At 29.7% G+C, this 27,755-nt stretch overlaps 4 protein-coding genes across 4 annotated transcripts in view; all 4 read right to left on the bottom strand.

Annotated features, from left to right (window-relative positions):
* Nucleotides 1–1,206: 1,206 nt before the first annotated feature.
* LOC115232918 lies at nt 1,207–2,199 on the bottom strand. Its single transcript, XM_029803086.1, has 3 exons — nt 1,878–2,199; nt 1,695–1,764; nt 1,207–1,560 (listed from the first exon to the last, which is right to left on the bottom strand). The coding sequence occupies exons 1-3, from the start codon at nt 2,144–2,146 to the stop codon at nt 1,219–1,221; spliced, it is 681 nt and encodes a 226-aa protein (XP_029658946.1). The 5' UTR covers nt 2,147–2,199; the 3' UTR covers nt 1,207–1,218.
* Nucleotides 2,176–5,864, bottom strand: LOC115232933 (aminopeptidase N-like). Its single transcript, XM_029803114.1, has 6 exons — nt 5,594–5,864; nt 5,042–5,123; nt 4,114–4,493; nt 3,345–3,622; nt 2,417–2,616; nt 2,176–2,200 (listed from the first exon to the last, which is right to left on the bottom strand). Exons 1-6 carry the CDS (start codon nt 5,862–5,864, stop codon nt 2,176–2,178), a joined length of 1,236 nt encoding a protein of 411 aa, XP_029658974.1.
* Nucleotides 5,865–10,321: 4,457 nt separating this feature from the next.
* LOC115232917 (zinc finger protein interacting with ribonucleoprotein K-like) lies at nt 10,322–11,561 on the bottom strand. The gene has a single exon (XM_029803085.1). It carries the CDS (start codon nt 11,427–11,429, stop codon nt 10,623–10,625), a length of 807 nt encoding a protein of 268 aa, XP_029658945.1. The 5' UTR covers nt 11,430–11,561; the 3' UTR covers nt 10,322–10,622.
* A 1,397-nt stretch (nt 11,562–12,958) lies between these two features.
* The window catches only part of LOC115232919 (zinc finger protein 729-like), an 80,580-nt gene continuing 65,783 nt past the window's right edge, over nt 12,959–27,755 (bottom strand). The window contains exons 5-10 of the mRNA XM_029803087.1: nt 21,094–22,080; nt 18,969–19,977; nt 16,786–17,732; nt 16,415–16,477; nt 15,402–15,800; nt 12,959–15,037 (exon numbers count right to left, since the gene is read on the bottom strand). Coding sequence (XP_029658947.1) covers nt 14,521–15,037; nt 15,402–15,800; nt 16,415–16,477; nt 16,786–17,732; nt 18,969–19,977; nt 21,094–22,080 — 3,922 coding nt within the window. The 3' untranslated portion in view covers nt 12,959–14,520. The remainder of the gene's footprint in view (nt 15,038–15,401; nt 15,801–16,414; nt 16,478–16,785; nt 17,733–18,968; nt 19,978–21,093; nt 22,081–27,755) is intronic.

Below are 27,755 nucleotides of genomic sequence, written 5' to 3'. Positions count from 1 at the left end.
TTTATTTATCTAAAATAAATTTTAGTTTGTTATTTGTGATCAATCAGTAATTTCATAAAGGATTATTATAAAAGGAAGATGTGACAAAAATTTTGAAATTATTAACATAAATATGTCGATACATGTAAGAGAAAAAAGGAAAGATACGCGTACATTAATAAAATATAAAATACGTGATATATTCACACGAAAGATAAATATCATAATAAAAACTTCAAAAATAAGTATGGAATTTTTGAGTTTCATAAAATTTAAGTTGGTCCTCAATAAGTTGGTCCTGAGAATACGTATCATTAATATAGAATATAGATTACTAATATAGATTTATCCCATAAACAGAGTTAGTAACTAGTTAAAAAGTTAAAAATTAAGTTAAGAAGTTAAAAAGTTAATAACTTTGAATTTAACTTAGTTAATTTTAAACGTGTTAACTTTGAATTTAAACTAGTTATTTTTAAATGCATTAATGTTAATTTATTAATTTTTTTCAAGTTAAAATTTTGTATCTTTGGTAGTCAAAAATTATTTGTTTACTAATAATTATAATAACATAAGACAGTATCCAGTATCATTAAAACGTGCGTTCATAAAATATAACACAACGGTATCATTCTCGACACATCTAGAGCGTATGTTTAGTGCAGGTGGTTTAGTATATAATGATTTAAGAGGAAAAATGAAGGACCATAATTTTGAGATGACACTTTTATTAAAATTCAATAAATATTTTAAAATTGTTTTAATTTATTGTTAGTGTACCTAACAATTAAAGATAAAGATAAAACACATAGGTGCATAAAATGTGCAGGTAAAACGGTTCAAATTAAACAGGAAAGTCCTCATAATCAAAGTTTCTATTAATCGTTTTGTTCTTAAATATTATAACGTCTCTATTACACAATAATATATTTAAATAATGTGTATTATTAATTATTGTATAAAAAAAAATATATTATCTCTCTTATAAAAAACTACCTTTTTATTATATTACCTAAATGTAAAAAGTTTAATGTAAAATGTACAATGAAAAATGAAAAATTAATTATGTAAAAAACATATAGTTTTGCATAATTAACTTTTAACTTTTTAATAAGTAAATAATTTTTTAACTTAACTTTAACTGAGTTAATTTTTGTTTAAGTAACTTTTAACGTAAACTTAGTTAATTTTTGAGCCATTAAATTTAAACTTAACTTAGTTAAAAAAAAAAAAATTAACTTACCCACGTTTGCCTAAAAGCATATTAACTAATTGATTCCAAGGTGTCGGTGTAGTTGTAATTGAAGGTGTTGTAGTTGGACGCGTTGTAGTTGGATGCGTTGTTGTAGTTACACGCGTTGTAGTTGGACATATTTTAGTTGGACGCACTGTAGTTAAAAGCGTTGTACTTAGACGTGTTGTAGTTCGACGTATTGTAATTGAATCTATCGTAATTAAAGACGATTGAGGGAATACAGTTTGATAATATTTTATCTGACTCTCGATCTCAAGCAAACGCGTTGTTATCTTGCGTTCAATATCCGAAATTAATTGCGTCATATTTTTCGCAAATTTATTGATCTAAAATAGATTATTAACATTTATTATTAATAAATGATATTGTAATTAATCCATTATAAAAAGCAGATGCAATAATCTTTTGTTATTAGCAAAACTATATAAATAAATATTGAATTTAGATTAATAAAATTTACCATGTCAAGTTCATTCTTGGAATACACATTATTAATAATGACAATTAATGTTGCAATCGTACTGATGTTGCTATGAGAACAAAACAATATACATATATATACGTATAAATTTATAATTATTATATACATAATACATCTTCACGCGATTATAAGCAATAAATGTTTATAAAAAGATGTTATTACCTGTTATTATCTGATATTATTAGTCTGTTTTTTATTATTTCAAAATTCTCTAATATATCTTTAAGTATTATAGGATTCTTAGCATGCATGGCGAGAGTAGAAAAGAAAATATCACCAGTTAAAGCATGAATACGTTCTTTTTCTCGTCTTATTGTTTCAAAATCCATATTTTTATAGTTGATTACCAGCATCTCAAGTGTCGGTAAATTAAACTTCAGATAAGTAAGTATAATTTGCGGATCACCAGAGCAACTAAGATATTTCAACATTTCATAATCAAATTTCTTTTCATATATATTCAAGATCCATACACTGAACCATTTCTGATACAGTACAGTCTTTAAACTATTACAAGATATCAATTTCTCCCACCCAGGAAAAACTCTATAACATCCAGAAAAAAAATATTTTAGTGAAAATCAAATCATTTATAGATATTTAGTACATACATACAGTGTCCCTAAAAAATAATTTATTCAACACGCGGACAAAATATAAAAGAAACGCCTATACAAAAATAATGATTAAAAAAAACATACTTTCTAGTTTCAGGATCTGATCGATGCCATTCAAATTGTTTTTTGGCCATCTTCAAGCACCAAGAATTATTGATAAGACATCCCCATTTCGTGAGTTCTTGTTTTAAATATTTATTAAGGTCTTCGTTGGCGGGTCCCATTTGATCGTACATATCCTCGTCTATATCTTTAAACAAGCTTCCCATTAACATTTTTATTTTCTGCAATTTGATAGAAAAAAATATTTCTCTATTTATTAGACGTTTTTAATATTACATTATTTACAAAGACAAATCATAATATATAAACAAAAAAATAATAACTACATTCCTATTTACTAAACTATTTCATTTTAAATATTTTTGTGCATCTTTAATTTTATGCAAATTCAAAATCCCGACATGATAATTTACCATAGTTACGACTTAAATTCATTTTTAAGATACAAAAATTTATAAGAAAAAAAAGTAAAGCAAAAGTTTACATTATATATGATTCGGTTTAAAGTAAAAGTCGTCAAATCTTATTAAAATTGTTAGAAGATTATTAAAGGAGAGGATCATTAAATTATATCAAGATCTTTAAAAAAATTTAGTTGCTCTTTATAGGTGGTTGCTTATTTAGAGATCATATCACATAGATTCCGAAAACAACGATAAAAATTACTGTGAAATTTGTTATATACATTATCAAAAAATATAATTAAAATAACGGTAATGGCGCTGTAAGTAATGCGTTACTTTTAAAACTTGAAGAAGGATCACTTCTCTTTAGATAATTAATAGGTTAGCGTATAAATAACTTATAATTAAAATTTTCTTTAACTATATATCTTAATTTCTAAGATATCATGTCAGAATCATGGTATGAAATCGTTACTTTGTACGTATTGACCTAATATCTAACATAATTTTATAGATATATTTTATTATTGATAATAAGTCTTTACCTTGGGATGTTCATGATGAATTGAAAATGCAAAAACACTAGATATGCGTTCAAAAACTTTAATCATAGGATACCATGCTACATAATTCCTCTCCCGCGGTAAGTAGCTCGCGAGTTCCCAGAATATGGAGAAATCAAGTTTCTTCTCTATCGTAAGATGGAACGCATCATCGATGATTTGCGCTCGATTGATAACGTGTATATTCCTGTATTCATCAGAATTTAAATAACGCGCAATCATTCGCCAGTTTTCAGTGTCATAATTGACGCGATAATATCCTATTATTTAACACATAAATTTTATCGATTATTTTTTCAATGTATCAGAATAATTAGAAATCATAAATATTTTGAATTATATGTATCATTTTATTTTATTTTATTTTATGTACGCATATAGAATGTACTAGAAATTAGGAGAATATATATTTCTCAAATTCAAATTTTTTGTATATTTTTACGAAAACATTTCATATCAATAATTATATTAAAAGATAAAGCTTTGAAATATTATGGCGTACAAAAATGTATAAACTTAAACGATTTTAATTACAAAATTAATATTTATATGAAAAGTACATTGAATCTAAAATTTAACGACGATATTATAGAATGCTGTAGAAGAATATTATTATGTTTAGAGTATATAGTGTAGAAAATAATTTCACAATTCTTGTAAAAAAAATATAGGAATAAAAATATGTAATAAAACTCAATTTTTTATATAATAAAAAGATAGGGAGATATTAACTTTATCAGTTTATAGTTACCAGTTTGCAATATGTTGGCAATGAACCATTTATCTTTATTATCATAGTAGATTTCCACCTCCGGATTCGACTGCGTTAAACAATTAAAATTTTCCGATGTATTGACAAAATCAATGTTCGTTTCTTTAGTGTAGCTCACAGGTATAAAATATGGTTTCCGATCCAATTTGTCGTGAATCTCTTTCGATATTTTCACAAGATTATTAGAATAATCTCGTATCACGTTTACCACAGGACAATGCGTTTGCATAGTCCAAATATCCATTATCTGTTTTATGTTTAAATTATACAGTTTATTTGTTAATTTATGGTCTATCCCAGTCTGTATAAAACTCCATATACGTAGATCATCGGGAGTTGGCGAATTAGGATAAGTAAATCTGTAAAATTTAACATTGTGGCAATTCACATTATCCATCATTAGAAAATTACAATAATTATTTGTTTTAACGAACAAAGGCAATCGAAAATAAAGTTTTGACAGCTATTATAATGCTAAACTTGCTAGAATTAATTATTTTATTTTTTATTAATTTTTTAATTCTTTATTAACGTTATCACTCTTATTGATGCATATTACGCTTTTAGGAATACTTTAGTTGAAAATATATATATTTGTTATAGATTTCTTTCATTACAAACTAAAATAAAATACATATATACACAAATATCCAAATAAAATATCTTATTATGAATCGCAAATTATTAAAAATAACAGTTTCAATACTGAAACATAATAGTAAAAGAATATAGATAATTAAATTAAGCAATAAAATTATATAAAATGCATAATATTTTTTTCATTATTTGGCGCAATTTATTGATATCATCACTTCTATAGGCACATTATACATTACTATTTTTATTATGTATGTTCTCTTTCTTGCATATATACTATGTAACTATTTTAATACAATATATTACTTACCGAATGTTGAAGTACGCGTTTAAACCCATGAACAACGTATTACAGGGAAGTACACCATCCAACATGCGCCATATAGCGGCACCTATAATAAAAGAATAAAATATATATATAGTACATATAACTATATTTATTTCAAATAAATAAATAAATATTACAGTATCCATAAATTCGTGAATATAATTAATATTACAAACAAGAATTAATTTTAAACTTTAAAATTTTTCATTTTTTATTTTATAGTAAACTTTGATTAAAGGCAAAGAAATGCACAATTATAACCCTTTAATCTCTTTTATTTCAAATTTTGAAATTTACTGTTAAAAAAAAAATTTTTTAATTTTGAAATTAAAATTATAATAATAAATACTGGTATACATTTTTCTTTAATTAAATAAGTTCTATACGCAGAAAAATGCATATTTTGACTTTTAAAATTTCGGAAGCTCAACACAATATTATGTTTTAATAGATTATGATTATGATTATTTTTTGAATATGTGTATTACTTGTATAAAACGAGTCCCCAGGTCTGCCTTATTCTATTCTCTAAACTTGGAATAGCGACATAATTCATTTTTGGAACTGTTCTCAAGATCTTGAAATTGTTTTTTAGATACTTAATTACATTTCCAGCGACATATTGCGCGTGTAACATATAAAGTACCAAATGCGGTCTACACCATATGTCAACCACAGTATCAGTCTTATTAAGAATCTGGTCGAATATTACAATTGCAACGTCGTTCGGAGACATTGGAGGTGTCATCTGGAACACTGTACACATCGTATAATTGTCCACAGATTTGTATGCTTGTATCGGCATATTCGATATAACTTTGTATTTTATATCATGTTCCACAGAAATGTTGAAGGTGGCACTTAATTTCGGCTCGTCCAAACATGGAAATAATTGTCGGGCTCTTCTCGGTTGGATTAGTGTTGCAAATATGAATCTATTACATTTTAATGATGGGCTTTAGATTTAACAACAAATTTTCAGCAATTGTTAGTATAGAGAAATTAAAGATTTCATAATGTACCAATACAATCTATATATAATTCCCCCCAAAAAAAATATTTATTATATTTCATAATTATTTTATTATAATATATTATTACGCATGTGCACACATATTATAAATATTATTATGTTTTTTACTATATGTATAATATATGTAATGATATTATTTGATATATGTAATGGGTACACACACTATACATATACTACATATACTGTTAGCAAATTTGGCTTAAATTTAATATATATCGCACGTCCCAAACAGTACACTAATTTTTTTGTGTTAATTTAACATAATATAAATATGTTAAATGGTGACTGGTGACACTAATATTATGTTAATATTTCAACACAAAATGAATGCAACTTCATAATAATTCGAAATAAATTTTGTATAAAAAAAATTAATATTTTTAATGATAAAATTAATTTAGAAAAATATTATCGGCAATCTGTAGTCACTCTCACTCCTATTATAGAATAAAACTAACATTTTTTCTGTAAATTTTAATAGATAAATCTTGTCACTGATAATACGGAACATATATATTGTGTAAAATTAAAAATATGTATACATTGTATTATTTTTACATTTTTTTCAGTTGTTTATTAATAATTTAATATTGAAGTTTAATTAACACAACAGTTATAAATATGTTAAATTAACACATGAATTAATTAATACAAAAATTTTAATCGGCATATTTTTTAACAAGAAAACACAAATTTTCCAACTGTGTATGTACATACATATATAACATAACATATAACACATAATATATATGCACACACATATTATATACATGTATATATGTGCACATATATATATACATATATATATTTACTAACTTATAACTTTTAATATAACATATGATGATAGTAATAGTGCAAATGCTTTGTAAAATATAATAATAAATAATATTCACAAAATATAATATATAAATGTTTACAAAATATAATATATAAATATATACATAACAGCTTTCTATTATATTTTAATTTCTACTCACTCTTTATTTTCCTTGGTGTATGTGTAAGTTTGCAATAAATCTATTGTCTCATGAGTCATTATGTTAAATTTTAAATACAGGGTATAAACTCCATATTCTAAATTTTGTTCAGGCTCTTTACTATTAAGACCAAGAATAAATAATTCCTTAAGAATATCATAAAAGGTATTATACAGTTCATAGATCATTCCATCTTTTAGCGATATCAACTTTACTTCAGTTATATCAATTGATATTGATGTATGTAAAGTTATGTTTTGTATTTCACGATCAATATAAATATTGGTATTGGATTCGCCTTTTATATAATTTGACATTAGTTTTAGGTTCAAGTTATAATGAAATGGTACTATATATTTTGGCAAATAATAATTAGGCGCATTATCCCAATCTTCAATTTCATCGGTGGATAAAGCTATGGCCATGATATATAATAAACTGTTTAATAATAACAGTTTTAAAAACATCATGTCAATTTTTGTTTTAAATATCTGCAAAAACATTTCTTTGCTAAGAGAAAATAGTATAGAAAACAAAGATCAGAAAAAAATTATAAAGAAGGTAAAAAATTGTCTATTCATATAAAGAAAAAAAAATTACATTTAAAAAAATGCTATACTCTCTATATATTTATACTGGTAATAATTTTCACGAGAAATTTTTGCATATATATTGCAATTTATATTCTTTTGTAACACAATGTATGTTAATTTTAATTCAATAAAATTGTGTTCTTTTATTAATTGTTTCAGTCATAACATACAATACAGTTTATTCTCTAACTTTATAGTATATTGGTGTAGAAATAATTATTTCGAACTTTCCGTAATTATCTTATTGAAAAAGACTTTAAAATATATAGTTATTTCGATTAAATATATTATTGCAATGAAGAATTACGTTCTAATTTTTTATTGTGATTATTATGATTTTCTGATTAGTATTTGCTTCGTGCAAATAATCTCTCAGAACATTTATAAGAAATGTTCTGTTCGGTTAATTGTCATGTGACTTAATTGTGTAATTAAAAATAATATCTGTAATTTTATAAAATTATATTACTTATAGCTTTCTATAGCCATGATAGATTAATGCTAATGCTTATTTAATATTGGATTTGATTATCGAGTGCATTATTTTTATTCCAATATGGCTGAATCAATGCCAGATTAATTTATACTTTGTATTGTGAAGCACATCCAGGAATCAGTTATATTAGATTCAGTTTAAGAATATACAAAGATACGCAAAATATAATTTACATGTTGGAATTATAAATAATAATTCAAAATTACATAAGTAACTGATAAATGAAATATGAGAATAGTAACTTGAAATATATCGGCTATCTAATAAATTATAAATCGCATAAACGGTGAAGAAATTCTACTTGTGACAGAAACAATAAATAATGAGAAATTAATTCTTGTTATCTTCAAAACAAATAAATTTAGATGTTAAGATAGATTTGTCTATACATGACTATACAACAAAACTATATGTAAATAATTAAATAAATATAAACAGAGCCATTAAATATTGAAGCCAACTTTGAAGATTCAAAGCTAAAAAATACACAGAATATAAATTAAAAATGTGCAAAGTACTTACATTCAACTTTATCAGTTATAGTTGTAGTTACGCATATAAGTTAAATTGTATGTATTTTAATATCTTAAAATTGAAGAATTAATAAATAATTTTTATTTCCCGCAAGTTTATTCTTTAAGATTATCAATGTTATGAGAATGTTTCTCCTTCTTATATTCTTTTAATACAATTATACATTTCTGTGCAATGTATATTATAACATTGTATAAAAAAAAAAAACAAGTTCTATTGCAGTATAAATCTTCTCTAAAAAATCTTAAATTTAGAAATATATTTTTAGATTCAAATACAAACATGTATAAGTAATGTGTAAAGTGATCTCTTCTAACAAATGAGCTTCGTTCGTCATAGTTCGACATATATTTACCAATACGCTATTATCAAAGTTTATTTGTCACTTTAATCGAAAGTCATGTATACACGCAAGAAACAGATAACAACAAAGCAACTATTACGAAATTGAACTTATTTCAATATGTATTTCATGAGCAAATTAAACTAAATGTGAATAAAAAACGCAAAGCAACTTTTCATTAGTATTTATCATTATATACACATTTTTTACGAAAAATATTAACATCCATTGATTGTCCATTTTTATATTTATTACATATTTAACTTAACATAACGTCAGAAAACAATGACTCTAGATATCCATTAGGGAAAAAATGTATCATACAAAGCATAGACAATTCGTTTCCGATTTTTAATTCGTTTAATGATTAAAATATGCTGTTATAATTCATGCTTGAATGTTTTCATGTTTATTATAACAAAGAATAAAAGTAGTATTTAAAATAAAAAAGAACATGTTAATTTTTCTTGAAAATTAAACACAGAATATATTTTAGAAAAAGATGCTGTATTAATGTGTTCTTTATATATTTATATAAGCATATATTTAAAAAGAAATATCTAAATATCCTGTATTTGATTTACCCATAATTACCTTTCTTGAATCAGGCACAAGCCGTTACTTTTAGTCAAAAGTGTATAAGTTCAATCGTGATCTTTTCGCTTCAAAGGATCATCGAAGACTAACGATGTTTTCAGTATAATATAATATATCAACAAGACATGTTACAGAATGTCATGTGTGTAAATATCTTTTTGAAGTTATCCGTAGTCAAGTGTTATTGGATCTTACTAAATAATATAATAAAATACATAATTTAACGATTCTCGACACGTATCTCGGATAAACAAACACACACACACACACTTTGGCTTTTATAATAAATATTTCAAAATTTATTTTTTCGAAAAGCATTTAAAAAATTTGATGAAATGACCAGGAAATCACAAGATCAATGCTCATCATTTGTAGGACGCGTCCCTTCACGCTGATAGACCACGGAGGTGCAAGTTGGCTAAACGGACATTCATCCATGTCCATCCGAACAAGTCCTTTAATCCAACGTTAATAAGCATAACATCTGAAAAGTCAAATAAATGGAACAACGCATGCTTGACAGAGACAAAGCATCGATAAAATGCAAAGACTTACAAATTAGATGACCATGTGCAATAGTTCATTTAGTATATGTACGCAATAAAAAATGGTTAAAAAATTTAAAAAAATGAATGTAACACTGACAAAATAAATAACAAAATTGAAAAGAAAATAATAATAAATAGTAGAATATAACCAAATTCTCTGTTTTTTTTATCGTTGTTAAAAAATTATATATATGTGTGTGTATGTTTAGTAATATATTTGATTATAAATTGACAAATGTTCAATGAATTTTAAAATTCACTGAACAACAAAAGTGAACGCGAAACATAAATAGTAAAATATAAACTTAAACATAGAAACTGAAATTAAAACATAACTTTTAGAATGTTTATCATGGATTAATCCAGCTATTATGAACGAATTTAATTAATCTCGGATAGCGAATCGTCATCAATGCGACAAAACAATCTTCCGAATTGACATTTAGCTATCTGACGTTATTTTATCTTGTTGCTGGGTAAGAGAAACTTTCAGTTCTTGCATAAAGTCCTGGATTATTTTTTTAATAGATACTACAGGTAATGGTGGCAGTGATCCAGGATGACGCTTTCTATGGCTATTAAGTACTGTTCTTTGTGCGAAAGTTTGATCGCATATGTCGCAGACATATGGTCTCTTGCCGGTGTGAATCATTATGTGTTGCTCTTGCGCGGTTTTTCTGTGAAAAGTATGGCCGCAGATTGGACAAGAGAACGGTCGGATACCCTGATGGATTTTCAAATGAAGATTTAAGTCTCTTGTCTGGCCGAAAATCTTGCCGCAAGTGGGACAGACAACCTCCCTCTTCCGTTGGTGCCAGATTAGATGCTGGTCCAGATTCTTTTGCGAGGTCAGACTGCGTTTGCATATCTTGCACTCGTAAGCCGATTTGTAGTGTCGATATTTCATATGCGCTTTCATGGCACGCGTGGTTTTACATATATGTCCGCAGATGCTACAAATGTTTGACGATTCGCCAGTATGTACATAATTCATATGTTGCTTCAAATCGCTTTTAATCTTAAACTGCTTTTTGCAAACCGTGCAGGTATATCTAAAGCCGCTGGTATGCTTTCGTATGAAGTGATCCTTTAGGATACATTTACTGTTGCTCTTGAACTCGCAAATGCTGCAGGGATAAGGTGGAGGTTCGTGAATCTTCTTGATGTGACGCCCCAAATCTCGCATGAAGCTAAAACTCTGGCAACAAGTTTGACACTGATACATGTGCTGCTTTATGTGTTTTAACATGATGAATTTTTGGCTGAAACGTTCGCCACATGTGTCTCACATTCCAAAAAAAACTCGGATTTTCTTTTCTCGATTTTGTTCCGATTGTGATTTTGCTCTTTTGTACCTTTTCTTGTACAATGATTTTCCTGTTTCGACATCTTTCTTTTTCTAGTAGCATGTCGTTTAAGCATATATGATAACGAGTCATACTCTGGCGTGCATTCTATGCTTTCGATGAGCGAATGTACCGATTCATTGATGTCCACGACGTTCAGAGAGTCCACGATTGAATCGCTAAAACATAAATAACGACCAAATTTTACGATTAAATTTTATTACGAACGACCCATGATTTATCGCTGGATATTAAGCTTACTTGAGATATTTAGAATGTGTTGAATCTTTTCCGGCTTTTTTACACGCGAAAATATTTAATTTACAAATGAAATGCGAAAAATATAAAAATATCGTTCAGTTAAGTTAAATATCGCAATTTACATAACATAAAATATTTTTGAATGCAATGTTCTACATTAATAAAAAATAAATGATTAATTATTTGAAATTGATGTTCAGTTAATTAAAGTTTTTGGGTTGACATTTAAAAAAAAACTATTAAATAAAACAACACAAAAATTAATTTATATTTATTTAAATTTTTATCGTCAAAATATTTTGTAATAAAAATAGTAAAACACACCTTTTTAAATAATGATTGACATCGTTTTCACTTTATTAATCGCTTTATATTAAAACCAATTAAATTTGCATTTATATTGATAGTTGAGCAAAAAAAATATGATACCAAAATTCCCTTCTCAATATCCATCTTAAACAAATAGAATATTGTGGTTCTTCAAGTTTTTCAATATGTTAAACTCTTATTACTACATACATAGGAAGCCATAATAAATATATTCATAATTGAAAACGATGATGTATAAAATGGACCGATTTTGCCTAAAAAGTATAACACAAGTTATATATGCATAATCTTAAGTTTCTCGGACCGCTAAATACGATAGTAACTTTTTTATTCGTTTACATCTGTGGAAAAGTGGTTAAAATTCGCCTTAAAGGATCGAAATGAGTCACTTTTAATAATAATTCGGTTAGTGACGTTTTGTTCCAATTATTTAATTACTTATATTATAATATAGTTTTATAACTTTTTGTATTGGAAACTAAGGAAATAATTCACAGATTGAAAAACTTTAGAAATGCTAAATCTAACATGGCGGAATCAATATGATATACAAATTAAAGAAGATAATCGATTTCTTATTCAAATAATTTTAAATCTCATTATATATGCACCTGAATACATTGTGCAGTTTTGCAATTAAAATTATTGATAGTTAATATAACTAGACTTGATATTAATCTTAAATAATTTATGTTTCTGTATATATGTTTGGACAAAATAATATCTGTATATAAGTATCATTACAAAATTTATTATTTATTCAACATATAATAATTGTCGATTCATACAAAATAAATTTATATAAATTCGTCGATTTTATCGACCTTATATAAAAAATCGGTATATAAATTTTACATTATTAAGTCTGTATTTTTACATTACTCGCAAGAATACGAATAATTATAGCAACAATATTAAAACGGCAGTGATTATTTATAGAAAAATACTAATATAGATAAAAGATAAATCGAGTAAAGATGTCATGTCGGGCAAGATGCCATTTTTCCGTAATTTTTAGATTTTTCGATAAAAAGTACCACTAATCTGTACATTGTCAGCTGATTGCGTTTAGTGCAGGCTTTCGATCACGTAACTTTTTTCCTAGGACAAAAACGTGAAAAATTTTGCCATTAATTTCAATGATAAAATTTTTCACTTTACACGTTTCCGCCATAAAGAAAAAGTTATGTGATCAAATGCCAGATGACGAAACGACAGTGCGTTTCTTTATGCTTTATATTTTTAAATTAATCAAGATAACAGAGTTAAAGAAATATGTCTGTAACCAATATGATTTGATCATATTAAGTTATATAACACTAATTTTTTATACTTTTTGCGATTAGATTTTACAGAAAGTAACTTGATGTTGATATCTGCATGCCGGGATAAGATGTTAGAACTGTCATCTTTCATCACCAATATTAAACGCGATCAGCTAAGTAGATTATTCTTGTCTGGCATCTTACTCATATATGTAGGAATTTTTTGTTGCTGTTACTGTTAAAATAATAAAAGAATTAGACTTTTTTAATTATAACCAAATACAAATATAATGACAATATTTCGATTTGTTTTATTCTTTTTTGCTCATAATTAATAATTACAAACACATTGCCTTTCAAAGTTAAGTATGACATCTTCTCCCGAGTTACGCTATCAAAAATGATATTAATTATAGAAATTTGCTTGCACATTTGAACATATTCTAGTGAGTTCGCGCATAATGATGAATATTATACAATCGAATGTCTGTATAGTAAAATGTTGTGATCTTGTCTATAAAATTTGTATTGTAAATTGTGAATCAGCTGAAAGTTCGTAAAGAGATGTTCCTCTGCTATTCTTTGCAGATTTGTTACAAGAATATGTTACGAGTAAACGGAATATTTTTATTTTATACATGTAGAGAATAAGAATTAAATCGAAAGAAAATTGATAATAAGAACATAAGAGTATTGCAATTTTGCAATACAAACGATCGACTATACATGTCACAAATAAAAATATTTTGTTATAAAAAATATGTAAAAATATATAAAAAATTAACTCTAAATTGTATATATGAGTGTCAAAAAATACATTACATTGTTCGTCAAATACTTTTAATGAAAAATTGTATCTTTTATTTTATGAGTCAAGCGATCTACAATATAAAAAAGCTATTTTCTACAATACTATTTATTCGTTTTATATAATAATATAAATGCATCATTGTGTATATTACTTATAATTAACAATAAGTATACTACATATTATCAATGCCACGGACGGCTTTTTTTGTTACTAAAATCACGAAAAATAAATTTATCTATCATTCTGAGGTAAAAAAAATTATCCTTTATATATATACTGCCGACGATTTCTTTGTCGGGGATTATTAATCCCGTAAGTGCAAGTCTTCTAACGACAAGACTTAATATGAGTATTAAGAACAGTTCGTGTGATGAAACCCTTATTGCATCGAGGACAAATGTACGGTCGTTCGCCCGTGTGATATCGTTTGTGAACAACCAACGTGGACCTCTGCGTGAAAGACTTGCCGCATTGATCGCACGAGTACTTCCGTTCTCCGGTATGAATGACCTTGTGGGTCCTCAGCAGGGTCTCGCAAGCGAAACATTTACCGCACACTTCGCAAGTGTACGGCTTTTCGCCGGTGTGCGATCTATGATGAATTTCGAGACCCTTCGCGGTCTTCAACTCCTTGCCGCATTGTGCGCAAAGATACCTACGTCTCTCGTAGAGAGACGGATTCCCATGGGCCTTGATCTTGTGCTGCTTCAGCATCGACTTGTACTTGTAGACCTTGTCACAAACGTCACATTTGTGTTCGGATCCGTTCTCCATAGATTCCTCGATCCTTTCATCCGACATGACCGCAGGATCGTAGTGGTGTAGACGATTATGCTCCTTCAAGCTACGTAATATTTTTTTTCTTTATTTTTTATAATCTATATCGCGCGCTTTGTTTGACATTACCTTTATATTACGAAATTAATTGTGATTTAAAGTATTGACAGTACTACTTTTAATCAAAGAGAAAATTTTTGTCTTTAAAACAGGTCGAAAGTATATATAAGTTGTTGCGCATTTTATTTTAATGGCACAATAAAAATCAAACTAAGAGAGATAGTAGATATTTTGATGAAATATAATCTAAATACTTGGAAAATCTTCTTAAGAATTTAGAAAACCCGAATTATATATAAGGAAAATGCCAGCAATAAATTCAGATGTAATAATGTGCTGTTTATTTGACAAACGCGATTAGAAAGACATACCTGTACACGTCATTAAAGATGCTACCACACGCGCTGCATTGCTGATATTGCATAAAGTTGTGCATCGTCGTGTGCGTGATCAGAGTGTCCTTGTCGATGAAATTCTCGCTGCAAATTTCGCACGTGAATTTCGAGGCTCGATGATGTCGTTTCCTGTGCCTCTCCACGTCGGTCGCGTCGACACCCATGAAATTGCACTCGTTGCACGGCACCGTTTTGAGAGTGTGCGATTTCTTCACGTGGGCGTTAAGCATGAATTGCTGGGGATAATTCTTGCCACAAGTGACGCATTTGAAGGGTCGATGAATGCCGTGCGCTATTCTCAGATGAGCGACTAATCTCGTAACAAAGTGAAATTTCTCTCGACACAGCTCGCAAATTTTCTCGCTACCTTCGAATCTGTAATCGTTCAAGCGTTTCCGTAACGGACTGTCTTTTTTTAATATTTAATCAGTAAATTATTTAATTTAAAATGTATTCAGAAATTATGTTGTTAAATATGTTTTTAAAAAAGAAGTAGAAGCACAGATTACTGCATACAATATATTATAAAACGTGGAAATATAGCATAGTTATACACGTGATGTAATTGTACAGAACTGCTACAAATCATAAAATAAATATCTATAAAATTTCATTAAAATCAGATTTTTTTATTTTCTGGTAAGACTTCAAAAAAATATCTATTACGATGGATAATCTTGCCTCTTTATGTCTTGAATATTTAAATTTAATTACTTGGTGTAATTATATTCTCGATTTAAAAAGTAGATGAAGGAAAGATCGATTCAAAGTCTTGAAGAATAGCTAATTTATAAAATTTTATACAAAAACAAATCTATTATGATTTCCCGTATTTTATATGATCAAAGCTATATAGGAAAGTTTAATAATAAATTGAACTTCAAGGTAAATTTCAGTTTCTGTAATCATTATAATTCGTTTAATTCTCTATGTTGTAAACGTGTAAGATAAAATTGTAAGCAAAAAAATAGAAATCATATGCAACTCACTTCTGTCCAAGATCAGGCAGGTCCCCATTCTTCACTTTCAAATCGTGATTATTCGTCCATGGGCTGTAATAATCAAGGTAGATACACATTTACATAAAGCATCATAAAGATATGTAACTGCAATTCTACTAACATTCATTTATTCATTTATTTCAGTTACTTAAGATAAAGTCGATGCTTTAGTAAATGCGTTTTCGCAGCTAAAAAGAATCGTTAATTAATTTACGCAAAATCGAATTCAATCGCGACTTGGACCATAATTAAAATCATTTCTCGTTTACATTGTTTTATTACAAAATATTACAATCACAGTCGATAAATCAATCTAAAATAAGATAAAGATCAGTTGAATGCTTCATCGTATCTTCGGTTGCACGGTTTTCTCGTGCACTTTGCGATGCCTCTTGAGCAAAGCGTTGGACACGAAACTCTTGCTGCAATCCGGACACTGATAAGGCCTCTGACCCGAATGATATCGTAGATGTAAGACCAACGAGGTCCTCTGCGTGAAACTTCTACCGCACTGCGGACACACGTGCGGTTTGTCACCTGTGTGCGTTCGTTTGTGGATACTCAGATTCTCCTTGCTAGCAAATCTCTTGTCGCACGTATCGCATTCGAAGATCTTCTCGCCCACATGATTACGTTTGTGCACCGTTAATCGTCTCATCGACGACAATTCCGCGCCGCACAGATCGCACAGGTGTTTCGTCGGAGCGTGTTCCGTGAATCCGTGCTGATTCTTCATGTGTCTCTTCAGCAGTTTCTTGTAGACGAATCTTTCCGGACAGAATTTGCACACGTGCCTCGTCTTTGCGTTCTTCGCGAGAACGCCGGTTTGTTTGTCCGTGTGATGCGTTACCAGATGCACCGACAGATTCTTCTTGTAGAAGTAGTACTTGCAACAGTGCTCGCAGCGATATAGATTCTTATTTGTATGCGCGTTTTGGTGCTCCAGATACTCGGTCTTGTGAAAGAAACCCTTGTCGCACATCTCGCATTTGAAACTATAATCCTTCGCGTGTCGGCGACGATGGCATTCCAGATTGGACTTTTGATTAGTGCTATAGTCACAGAGATCGCAGATGAACATCTTCAACCCGGTATGGATCAGTTTGTGGCGAGCTATGTTCATCGGGCTGCGGAACGTCTTGTCGCATTCGTCACAGCTGAAAGCCCGATCGATATTGTGTAGATTCTTCAGATGTTCCACGAGTTTTCGCGTATGGCGAAAGCAAGCTCCGCACTTGACGCATTGATGCACGGCGCGCGATTTACCCCTTCGTTGCCTGAAATAACGGAGGGTAATGAGAGGTATGTCTCGCGATAAAATCTTGCAAATATCGAATTAAAAATTAAAGTAGAAAATATTTTTCTACTAAAAAGTGCTATACGTTTCAAATATACTTGTGCGCATAAAAATCTTCACTAATTTACTTTTACTTCTTCATTTCGAGTTATCTACCCCTTTTTACTAGTTGTCTTCAATAAATGGATAATATGATAATACGATAATGTAAGAAATATTAATATATAAATGTTGATACTAATGTATAAAATATATAAACTTGCAAAGCATAATTACTTCAAATCTTTTCTATAAAATGATGAAATAAGAATATATATACATATATTAAACTTTCCAGAAGAATACAACATCAAAATAACTGGACAATGTTTTTTTATTATTTAAACACAGTAAATACACAGTCATTTATGTACACACCATAGCGAATAGAGAATAGAGAGAAAGAATATATGTTATACAGACTGTATTCCGATATTCACTGCCAGTATTGAAAATCTATAATTTACGTCACGTACATTATAGATTTTCAATACTGGCAGTGAATATCGGAACTCAGCCACAAATGTAATATATGTAATATACAATATCTTTGTGTAAAAACCTTCGGATATTTTCCGAATTTTCGTTGTTAAAAAATTATATACATATAATTGTATATACATATATATGTGTGTATGTGTATGAAACAAAATTATGATTTATATAACAAATAACTATATATAATTATAATTCGCAAAATTTTTCACTTTAATTTTCTCATTTTTTGCAATAAACTATATGTCAGTTTAGTATATTTGATTATATATTGAAAACAAATGTTCAAACTCACTGAACGACAAAGGTGAACGCTATGTAAATAGTAAAATATAATCTTAAAATTAAAAACTGAAATTAAAACATAACTTTTAGAATGTGTAGCATGGATTAATCCAGCTAGTATTTAAGATACAAATTCTGTATTTTAAATTAATCTCGAAAAGTGCATTCTTTTTTTAATTATGTTTTTTCCAGACAAATTTTTAATTTCAGAAAAACACATTCTTTTGAAATTCGTGATCGTAATAATCGATGTCATATATACACGAAATCGTTCTTAAACTAATCTGAACGAATTTAATTAAAATCTCGGACGGCGAATTGTCATCGATGCGGCAAAACAATTTTCCGAATTGACATTTAGCTATCTAACGTTATTTTATCTTGTTGTTGCGTAAGAGGAACTCCCAGTTCTTGCGTAAAGTCCATGATTATTTTTTTAATAGATACTACAGGTAACGGCGGCAGTGGTCCAGGATGACGTTTCCTGTGGCAAATGAGTCCTGGCTTCTGTGCAAAAGTTTGGCCGCAGATGTCGCAAATATACGGTCTCTTGCCGGTGTGAATCAATATGTGTTGCTCTTGCGCGGTCTTTCTAGGAAAAGTCTTGCCGCAGACTGGACAGGAAAATGGCCGGATACCTTGATGGATCCTCAAATGAAGGTCCAAGTCCCTCTTTTGGCCGAAAGTCTTGCCGCAAGTAGGACAGACGACCTTCTCCTTCCGTTCGTGCCAGATTAGATGCTGGTCCAGATTCTCTTGCGTGGTCAGACCGCGTTTACATATCTTGCATTCGTAAGCTGGCTTGTAATGTCGATATTTCATGTGTGCCTTAATGGCAGGCACGTTTTTACATGCGTGTCCGCAGATACTACAAATGATAGGCGGTGCGCCACTATGCACTTGATTCATATGTTGCTTCAAATCGTTCTTGATCTTGAACTGCTTCTTGCAATCCTTGCAGGTATACTGGAAGCTGCTGGTGTGCTTCCGTATGAAGTGATCCTTTAAGGTGCATTTATTGTTGCTCTTATATTCGCAAATGCTGCAGGGATAGAGTAGAGGTCCATGAACCTTTTCGATGTGACGCTTCATGTCTCGCTTCAGACTAAAACTCTGGCAACAGGTTTGGCACTGGTACTTGTGCTGGCTCATATGTTTTATCATAGTAGGTTTGTCGCTGAAACGTTTGCCACATGTGGCACATTCCAAGAAGAGCTCGGGTTTCCTTTTGACTTTGTTCTGATCGTGATATTGCTTTTTCGTATCTTTTCCCGTAGAATAATTCTCCTGTTTCGGCATCTTTCTTTTTCTAGTAATATGTCGTTTGAGCTTATTTGGTAGCGAGTCATACTCTGGCGTGCACTCTATGCTTTCGACCAGCAAGTGTTCCGAATTATTGATGTCCACGACGTTCAGAGGGTCCATGGTTGAATCGCTAAAACATAAATTACGATCGAATTAAATTTTATTTCGAACGATCCATGATCTATCGCTGGATATTAAGCTTACTTACTTGAGATATTAAGAATGTGTCGAATCTTTTCCGGTTTTTTTACTCGAAAATATTTTTAATCTACAAAGAGAATGTGAAAAATATAAAAATATTGTTCAGTTAAATTAAATTGTAAATATAGATCACACAATTTATGTAACATAAAATATTTTTAAATATAATACAATGATCCGATACATCAATAAAAAATATATATCAAAATATTTAAAATTGATTTTTACTTAATTGAAATTTTATATGTGGCACTATTTTTACAAAAATTAATAAAAACAATAAAAAAATTAATTCATATATATCTAAAATTTTATCGTCGAAATATTTTCTGGTAAAAAGTAACACACATTAAATAATGATTAATATTGTTTCTATTTGATTAATCGCTTTATATTAAGACTAATAAATTCGAATTTATAGTGGTAGTTGAATAAAAAAATATATCGATATTCCCTTCTCAATATCCATCTTAAACAAATATTATAGAACGTTATGTTCTTTAATTTCTTTCAATATGTAAAGTTTTCATTATCACACATGTAGGAAGCCATAATAAATATATTCAAAATTTATAAATATTGTAGATTTATTGCAAACTATGAATACAAAATACAATAGAAAAATTAAAAAAATCTTTATACTTGGAAACTTGACATAAAAAAGACTCTGTGTATGTATATAATTTCTATAATAGATTTCTGCTGAGAAAAAGTTTGTATATATGTCAAAAGAGACTAATGTGTAAAGACATAGTTTATAAAAATATTTATAAGAGTTACAAAAATATTATATTTATATCTACAAAACATATCAAAGAAATATGTATCTCTCTTTTTTATATAAAGATAAAATATTTTTTGGAAAAGCAACTTTCTCTGAGATGTTTGTTCCTTAGGACCTTTTTTAAGTCAAATCTTGAATTATTCTTTCTCTTGTGCAATGACAAAGTTTTCAAAATGCAATCAGTTTCATCTCGTTATATGTACTAAAAATATTATAAACAATTCTTATTCTATCTTTATGACTGCGTTCTTTGTCGTGTACTCTTTTGTAAATTCCGTGACAATGTTCTTAATAGAGACTACAGGCAGCGGAGGTAGCGGACCAGGATGTCTCTTCCTATGGCAGATGAGACCAGGTTTTTGGGCAAACGCTTGACCGCAAATATCGCAAATATAGGGTCTCTTCCCGGTGTGAATCAATACATGTTGCTCTTGTGCTGTTTGTCGTCGAAATGTCTTTCCACAAACAGGACAGGGGAACGGCTTTACTCCGGTATGCACCCTCATGTGCGAATCAAGATCACGACCTCGGAATCTTTTGCCGCAGGTCGGACAGAGCACCTTCTCCCTGGTTTCGTGCCACATGAGATGCTGCTCCAAGTTCTCCTGTGTAGTCATGCCCCGTCGACATATCCGGCAAACAAATTCCGGTTTATAGTGTCTGTACTTCATATGGGCTTTGAGAGCGTGGAGATTCTTGCTGAAATGGCCGCAAACGTCGCACACGATTGGCGGTGCTTCGCTGTGATTCTGCTTCACGTGATGATTTAGAGCTTTCTTGATCTTGAATTGCTTGCCGCAAATGTCGCACGCGTAATCGTAGTTGCTCGTGTGCAGTCGGATGTAGTGATTTTTCAGAGTGCCCTTGTTATTGCTCTTGTATTTGCACACGCTGCATTCGTACATCTGCTGTCGATGATTCCTCTCGATATGAGAGACCAAATAACGCCGAAGACTAAAGGTCTTCGGGCAATCGGCGCACTTGTGTCTGTGCTGTTTCAAGTGCTCGGCGAGATTGCTCTTCTTCAAGAATTTGCGGCAACAGTGATCGCATTCTACACACGTCGTCTTATTTCTGGCCGGCCGATTCTCTTCGGTTACAATTCGCGGACTAGATTCTCTCGTCAAGTTTACGTTTATCCCTTGTATTCGCTCTTCGTCTTCTATTAAAGGCTTTTTTCTTTTCATTCGTTCGCATTCGAATTGTTTTCGGGTGACAATGGATTCAACGTTTAACGGATCTGCCGCTCTAAAACATAAAAGGGCAAAAGTTTACGTTATTATTAGCTATAAATCGAGGATTTGATTGTTTAAGTCTATCGATTAGAACCGTTGAAATTTCGCTAATAAAGAGGGGAGTAATAGGAAGTAGTTTAATGACCACTGGGCGCGATTTAATAAACATTCAGATTTATTGACATCGTCTTCTAAGTTACCTTCCTAACTGAGTGTGATTAGAAGTCTGCAGATATTTACGAAAGATATTATACCGATTTTATATATCGATGAGAGAGAGAGAGAACGTTGCTTATTGCAATGTAACGCAAAATTTTTTGGCCATCTAAAACAGAGTAGGCATTAGTATTATTATTAATTATGTGAATGGCAAATGGTAACTTACCTGACGCGGCAAGAACAAATAAATTCTCTACAAAAATCAATATGTAATTATTGAGAAATAGATTAATCAAACGATCTGGAAAACATAATCTTGATTAATCGTTAATATATTTTAAATACATTTTCTGTACATGAGTTAAATCGTATTTCTTTGTTAAAAATAAAACATAAATTTATATTATAACATTATTAATGGAAAATATAATCGTATTATAATCGTAATATAATCAAATCGCAGTATCAAAGTATAATCAAGATAGAACAATAAATCTCTTATTTTATAACTGCAAGTTGCGATGGCATAATTAAAAACGCTTATAGAAAAATTACTTAAAACAATCTATCTTTACTTTATAAAAATCCTATTTCCTAAAGAAAGAGCAATTTCGGATCAAATAAATTATTCACTAACTTTTTAGACTTTATCATATCAAATTCACGATTGAGAATCTGATAGACTGTTATTACTGCTCAAGTAATCTCTAACGAACTTGCTTACAATGCCTGTCACAGGTATAATCGGTAATGGCCCAAGTGGTCCAGGATGCATTTTCCTATGACATATTAAAGAAGACCTTCGTGGGAATTTCGCTCCGCAAATATCGCAGGCATATACATTATGCATGTGCGTTAAAATGTGTTGTATTTGATTCGAACGTTTTCCAAAACTCTTTTTGCAAATCGGACATACGTAAGGATTAGTTTTGCCGTGACATTTGATCATATGTGCAGATAAATGAGGTTTCTTATCAAAAGACTGTCCGCACGTTGTACAAACATGCAGGCTTGATACTCGTTGTTTGTCTCTATGTCGGCGTAAATGTGTTTCTAAATCAACCACGTTGAAGATATCTCGTCTCCCGCAGATGCCACATTGGAATCCCGACTTCAAATGAACGTGTTTGTTGTGCGATTTCAACGCTGAAAAGCCACCAAATTCGCATTTGCAGATAGTGCACGCTACAGAGACACTACTGTGGGTGCTATGCATATGTCTCGTAATAGCGTACATCGTTTGAAATTCCTGATTACAAGCAACGCAGGTGTTGCAAAAGGGATCCAGGTGCTTTGTCGTAAAGTGTTTTCTCAAGTCCGGCTTAGTCCAAAAAATGGTGTTGCACAATTTACACAAGTACTTGGCCTCGCCATGATTTATGGCCATGTGACTCTGTAGCTTTTTCGACGATTCAAACATTCCATTGCAGATGCTACATGTATGCTCGTGAAGCTTCAAGTGTCTTATTAAACTCCCTTTCGTTTGGCATGGAAAGGTGCAAATAGTGCACGCATAATGATCGTATGATGAACTTCCAATATTCTTATTTTCTTTACTACTCTCTATGCTGTTAATCTTATTGGCAGCGTTCATGGATGTTTCCAAAAACAAAGCATCCGCTTCCTGAAGGGTTCCTTCAATCTTGATTGCATCAATCTTGATTTCGTCGAGTTCTAGTAAATCAGTAAACCTACGACAAAAAAAAATTTTGTCATAAGATGTCCAGAAATATGATGAAAATGCCTCGTTTTATCTTATTTTAATCATTTATCCGATTTGCGCCTTTAACGATATTTTAGTCATGACCAATTCAATGAAAAATATAAGCTTAACATTTTACAAAAACTTTCCAAGAATATGTAATTTTTTTTTTAATGATTTTTGAATAATTTCATAAATTTGATAATTTCATAAATTTATTGTTTCAATGCATTTCATTATTACCAAGATTTCGTTATAAATAATACAAGACATTTTTAATCAATGGCAACCTTCTGTTAATGAAGATATTATAGACATAAAGATGATTATATATTTGAGAAACTGTAAAAGATGAAGCAGAATGAGAGAGAAATGCAGGATTTTTATTTTTTAGGATATATATGATTGATATAAACAAACACAATGTGTGTGCAACGAATACGTTGACACAACACACAATATAAATTTAACATATAAACTTTTTTTAGTCAAAATATAATGTACATCAGTTAACAGTTTCCAGTTTCTAATTTAAAAACTTGAATATTGATATGTCTATTATATAAAAGAAAGAATAGTTAAAAAAAATTTGCAGGAATATTATTCATATCATTAATCTATGAATCCTCACACATTGCGTGTTAGACAAAATATTTTATTTTGTTATGTAGCATATATACACACATTTTATATACATATTCTTTTATACGTATACTTATATATATCTTAAAAGATTTAAAACTATCTTAGAAGTTTTAAAACAACAGTTCTTCAGCATCCATATTGCAAACGTTCGTGAGTTAAGAATTATTTCTTCAATCTGAATATGTTAGAAAATAAAAATATATTTCCCAGGCAAAAAAACTTGGTTTATTACAATATAAAAACTCTTTTTAATACAAAGTGGCACCCGCAACCCTTTTTCCTCGCAAATTATCTTTTGTACCATCGCACAATCCTTCTTAAATCCAAAAATAAATTGGATTTCGTTAAATTTTTTTTTCCTCTTCCGTTTTCAATAGATCCTTGATGACCTTGATCCTTGATGATAATTTATCGTTATCGTGGGAAGCCGAGGTAGTAATCCACGATGCTTCTTCCGATGCGTGATCAGTCCTGGCTTCTGAGTAAAACTCTGGCCGCACACATTGCATACGTACGGTCTGACGCCGATCTGCGTCAGGAGATGCTGCTTATATATGCTCTTGTTCGTGCTCTGAACAATTTGTCGCAGATCGTGCAACCGTACGGATATCGTCGTAACTCCTCATGTGTTTCTTCAAGGTATAATTGCGACTGAAGGTCTTACCGCATACCTAGCACATAGCGCTCTCCCGATTATGTAGCTTGCAGTGCCTCTCTAGCGATTCTTTCGTCGTGAGCTTCCTCCGCATATGTGGCAAGGGAATCTACGGTCGCTATGGAGGTGACTCAGGCATTTCTTAAGAGCGAACAAATTCCAATAAGTCTTACCACACACGTCGCAGACCGTCTCGCATATGTCACCGTGAATACTTTGCACATGCATACACAAATCGCTCTTCATCTTGAAGCACTTGTTGCACGCGTTGCACACGTAATTCTGACCCTCCGTATGCTTCTTCAGATAGTGCTTTCGCAACGATCGTTTGCATTTACAGACGGTGTCGCAAGAAAACGAGTCTTTGGAAGTGTGCATCTTGTTTAAGTGTTGCTGCAGTTTTTCTTTTAGCTTGAAAGGTTTCTTGCAGTGTCCATAGAAATAAAAATAGCTTTTCATATGATTCCTCAACTGCGGCGTTAACGAAGTAGGTAGTGCGGCTAGTAGAGGATATGTTACAGGTCAGGGCGTTTTTGCTCAACTTCTCTTTTATTCGAGTCTTTTGGATATGTTCAATGTATATTTGTACTTTGCAGTAGACGGCGGCGATGAACGTGATTTTCTTGATTTATTTCTCATGTGTCAAGTTATTTTTTATTTAGATTTCCCTGTGCAATATCCTTTCTTGTATTTTAGGAAGTCAGCAATTGTGGCGTACTTTTCTTCGTAGGTTTGTAAAGAATCTGTATCAGTTACATTCCTGTAAAAATTTTAGAAAAAAATGATAATTTCAGAAGCTTCGACGTAACTGATTAATATAAAGTATACTTATCTCGGTATTGTGCAATTTTACGAAATGTTTCGTAAAATTTAAATTATCTTCGAGGATGATATTTAAAAAATGTGTCAAGTATAAGCTGTTACAAAAAAGCGTCATCTTAATAATGATATGTAATAATTAAAACTATACTACTATATTATTTATCTTAAGATAATTACAAAAATTCATGTCATTGAAAATATTTATTTGAGACAGAAGTTTATACGCTTGTGCACAAATCTTATTTACCTTAATTTTATTAAACACAGTAATCTTAGAAAAAATAGTTTTGCGTCGTATTTTTATTATTTATTAATATGCTATTATTTATAAATCACGATATATTAATGTATACATACATGTATATTCTAGAAAATATATGTTGTCATGTATGGAGAAACCTATGTGATAGAGATTGCTCGAAATATACCCTTTATAGTGTTTTATACATATAAATCATATTTGAAAAATTGGAAGATTTTTTGAACGTTTTTACATTAAAAAAAAACTAATTTTATTCTTATTGAATTAAGAACGTTGCGTTTTACGTTTCTCCATACAAAAAATGATAGTAGTTCTGTATAACATTTACTATACAATAAATACAGAAGATTATAATATAGAGCATTGAACAATTACATGTGTATATTTGTCTGCAGATATTTAATATTATACTGTATTTAATACGACGTGTGTGTGTGTGTGTTGTGTTTTGTGTGTGTGTGTCTTACTTAAAAAATTATTATTTTAAAACTCTCAAGCAATGCTGATCCTAAAGTAGAAAATGAAGAAAAGAGACCACATTTGTAAAAAATAAATTATTATTTTAATGATAGAATAAAAATGTTTAGTATTTGTTTCTCTCGTTTTTAAGATCGCATTTTTATAACAATAATTTTTCATTTTTCCACCTTTAAATTATTTCATTTTTAAAACCATTGTTTGATAAGAGGAAAAATACTAATGTGTGATTAAATTATATTTATTTTACCCTTCTATATAAAAAAATGCAAGATTCTAAAATTTTTATATAGAGTTATTTACTTTGTAAATTAAAATTAATGTCAATGAGTAAAATAATACAATTAAATATATATATATATACACATAATGAATATATATATACATTAAATTAATTTTTTGTAAAGTATAAAGTAATTCTACATTGATCGGAAAGAGAATATTCAACTCTAATTAATTTATTATATTCATAATCATTGATATTACCATGTCTAACATGTTGGGGTTCTTTTTCCACTCATAAGAGATCAGCATTACAAAAAATATTTTTTATTGGGTAATAATATTTTATTGAAACATAACCATTTTTCTTTAACCAATAAAATAGCTTTTAGAAATTTAACTTTTATTAATAAATAAAACATGTAACTGCAAGATAGATAAGAATTATGAAAATAAACATTATGCTATCGATGCTATTTATAATGCATTTTATTGGCTCAAGAAATGTACAGTTTTAATTTTATTATAATGATAAGACTATCAGATGATTTTAAACAGTTAAAAGGCAGAACAAAAATTGAAAGATCACTTTTTTATTTTTGTAAATATGGAATTTACAATTACTAAGTATATAATCTATACAGTTTATATCTATCCGTTCATATCTTGACCTATTCTTCAAGATTTACTTAAACTTTGGATACAAACAAGGCATTGTATTTTTCTGGTCTTCAAAACTGGCCA

Source organism: Formica exsecta, unplaced genomic scaffold (genome assembly GCF_003651465.1).
Source record: "Formica exsecta isolate Colony F162 unplaced genomic scaffold, ASM365146v1 scaffold1510, whole genome shotgun sequence".
In the NCBI taxonomy this organism is placed as follows: Eukaryota; Metazoa; Arthropoda; class Insecta; order Hymenoptera; family Formicidae; genus Formica; species Formica exsecta.
The sequence above is the reverse complement of the archived record's forward strand: the minus strand, read 5'-3'. Positions and strand labels throughout refer to the sequence as shown.

Excerpts from the sequence above, each read along its gene's own strand:
- LOC115232917 (XM_029803085.1), bottom strand. The coding sequence starts at position 11,429 with ATGTTAAAACACATAAAGCAGCACATGTATCAGTGTCAAACTTGTTGC.
- LOC115232918 (XM_029803086.1), bottom strand. The coding sequence starts at position 2,146 with ATGTTGAAATATCTTAGTTGCTCTGGTGATCCGCAAATTATACTTACT. Across the intron at positions 1,765-1,877 it reads ATAATATCAGATAATAACAG|CAACATCAGTACGATTGCAA; the intron begins GTAATAACATCT and ends TTGTTCTCATAG. Across the intron at positions 1,561-1,694 it reads CCAAGAATGAACTTGACATG|ATCAATAAATTTGCGAAAAA; the intron begins GTAAATTTTATT and ends AATCTATTTTAG.
- LOC115232933 (XM_029803114.1), bottom strand. The coding sequence starts at position 5,864 with ATGCCGATACAAGCATACAAATCTGTGGACAATTATACGATGTGTACA. Across the intron at positions 5,124-5,593 it reads GAATTATGTCGCTATTCCAA|GTGCCGCTATATGGCGCATG; the intron begins GTTTAGAGAATA and ends CTTTTATTATAG. Across the intron at positions 2,617-3,344 it reads TTCATCATGAACATCCCAAG|AAAATAAAAATGTTAATGGG; the intron begins GTAAAGACTTAT and ends ATCAAATTGCAG.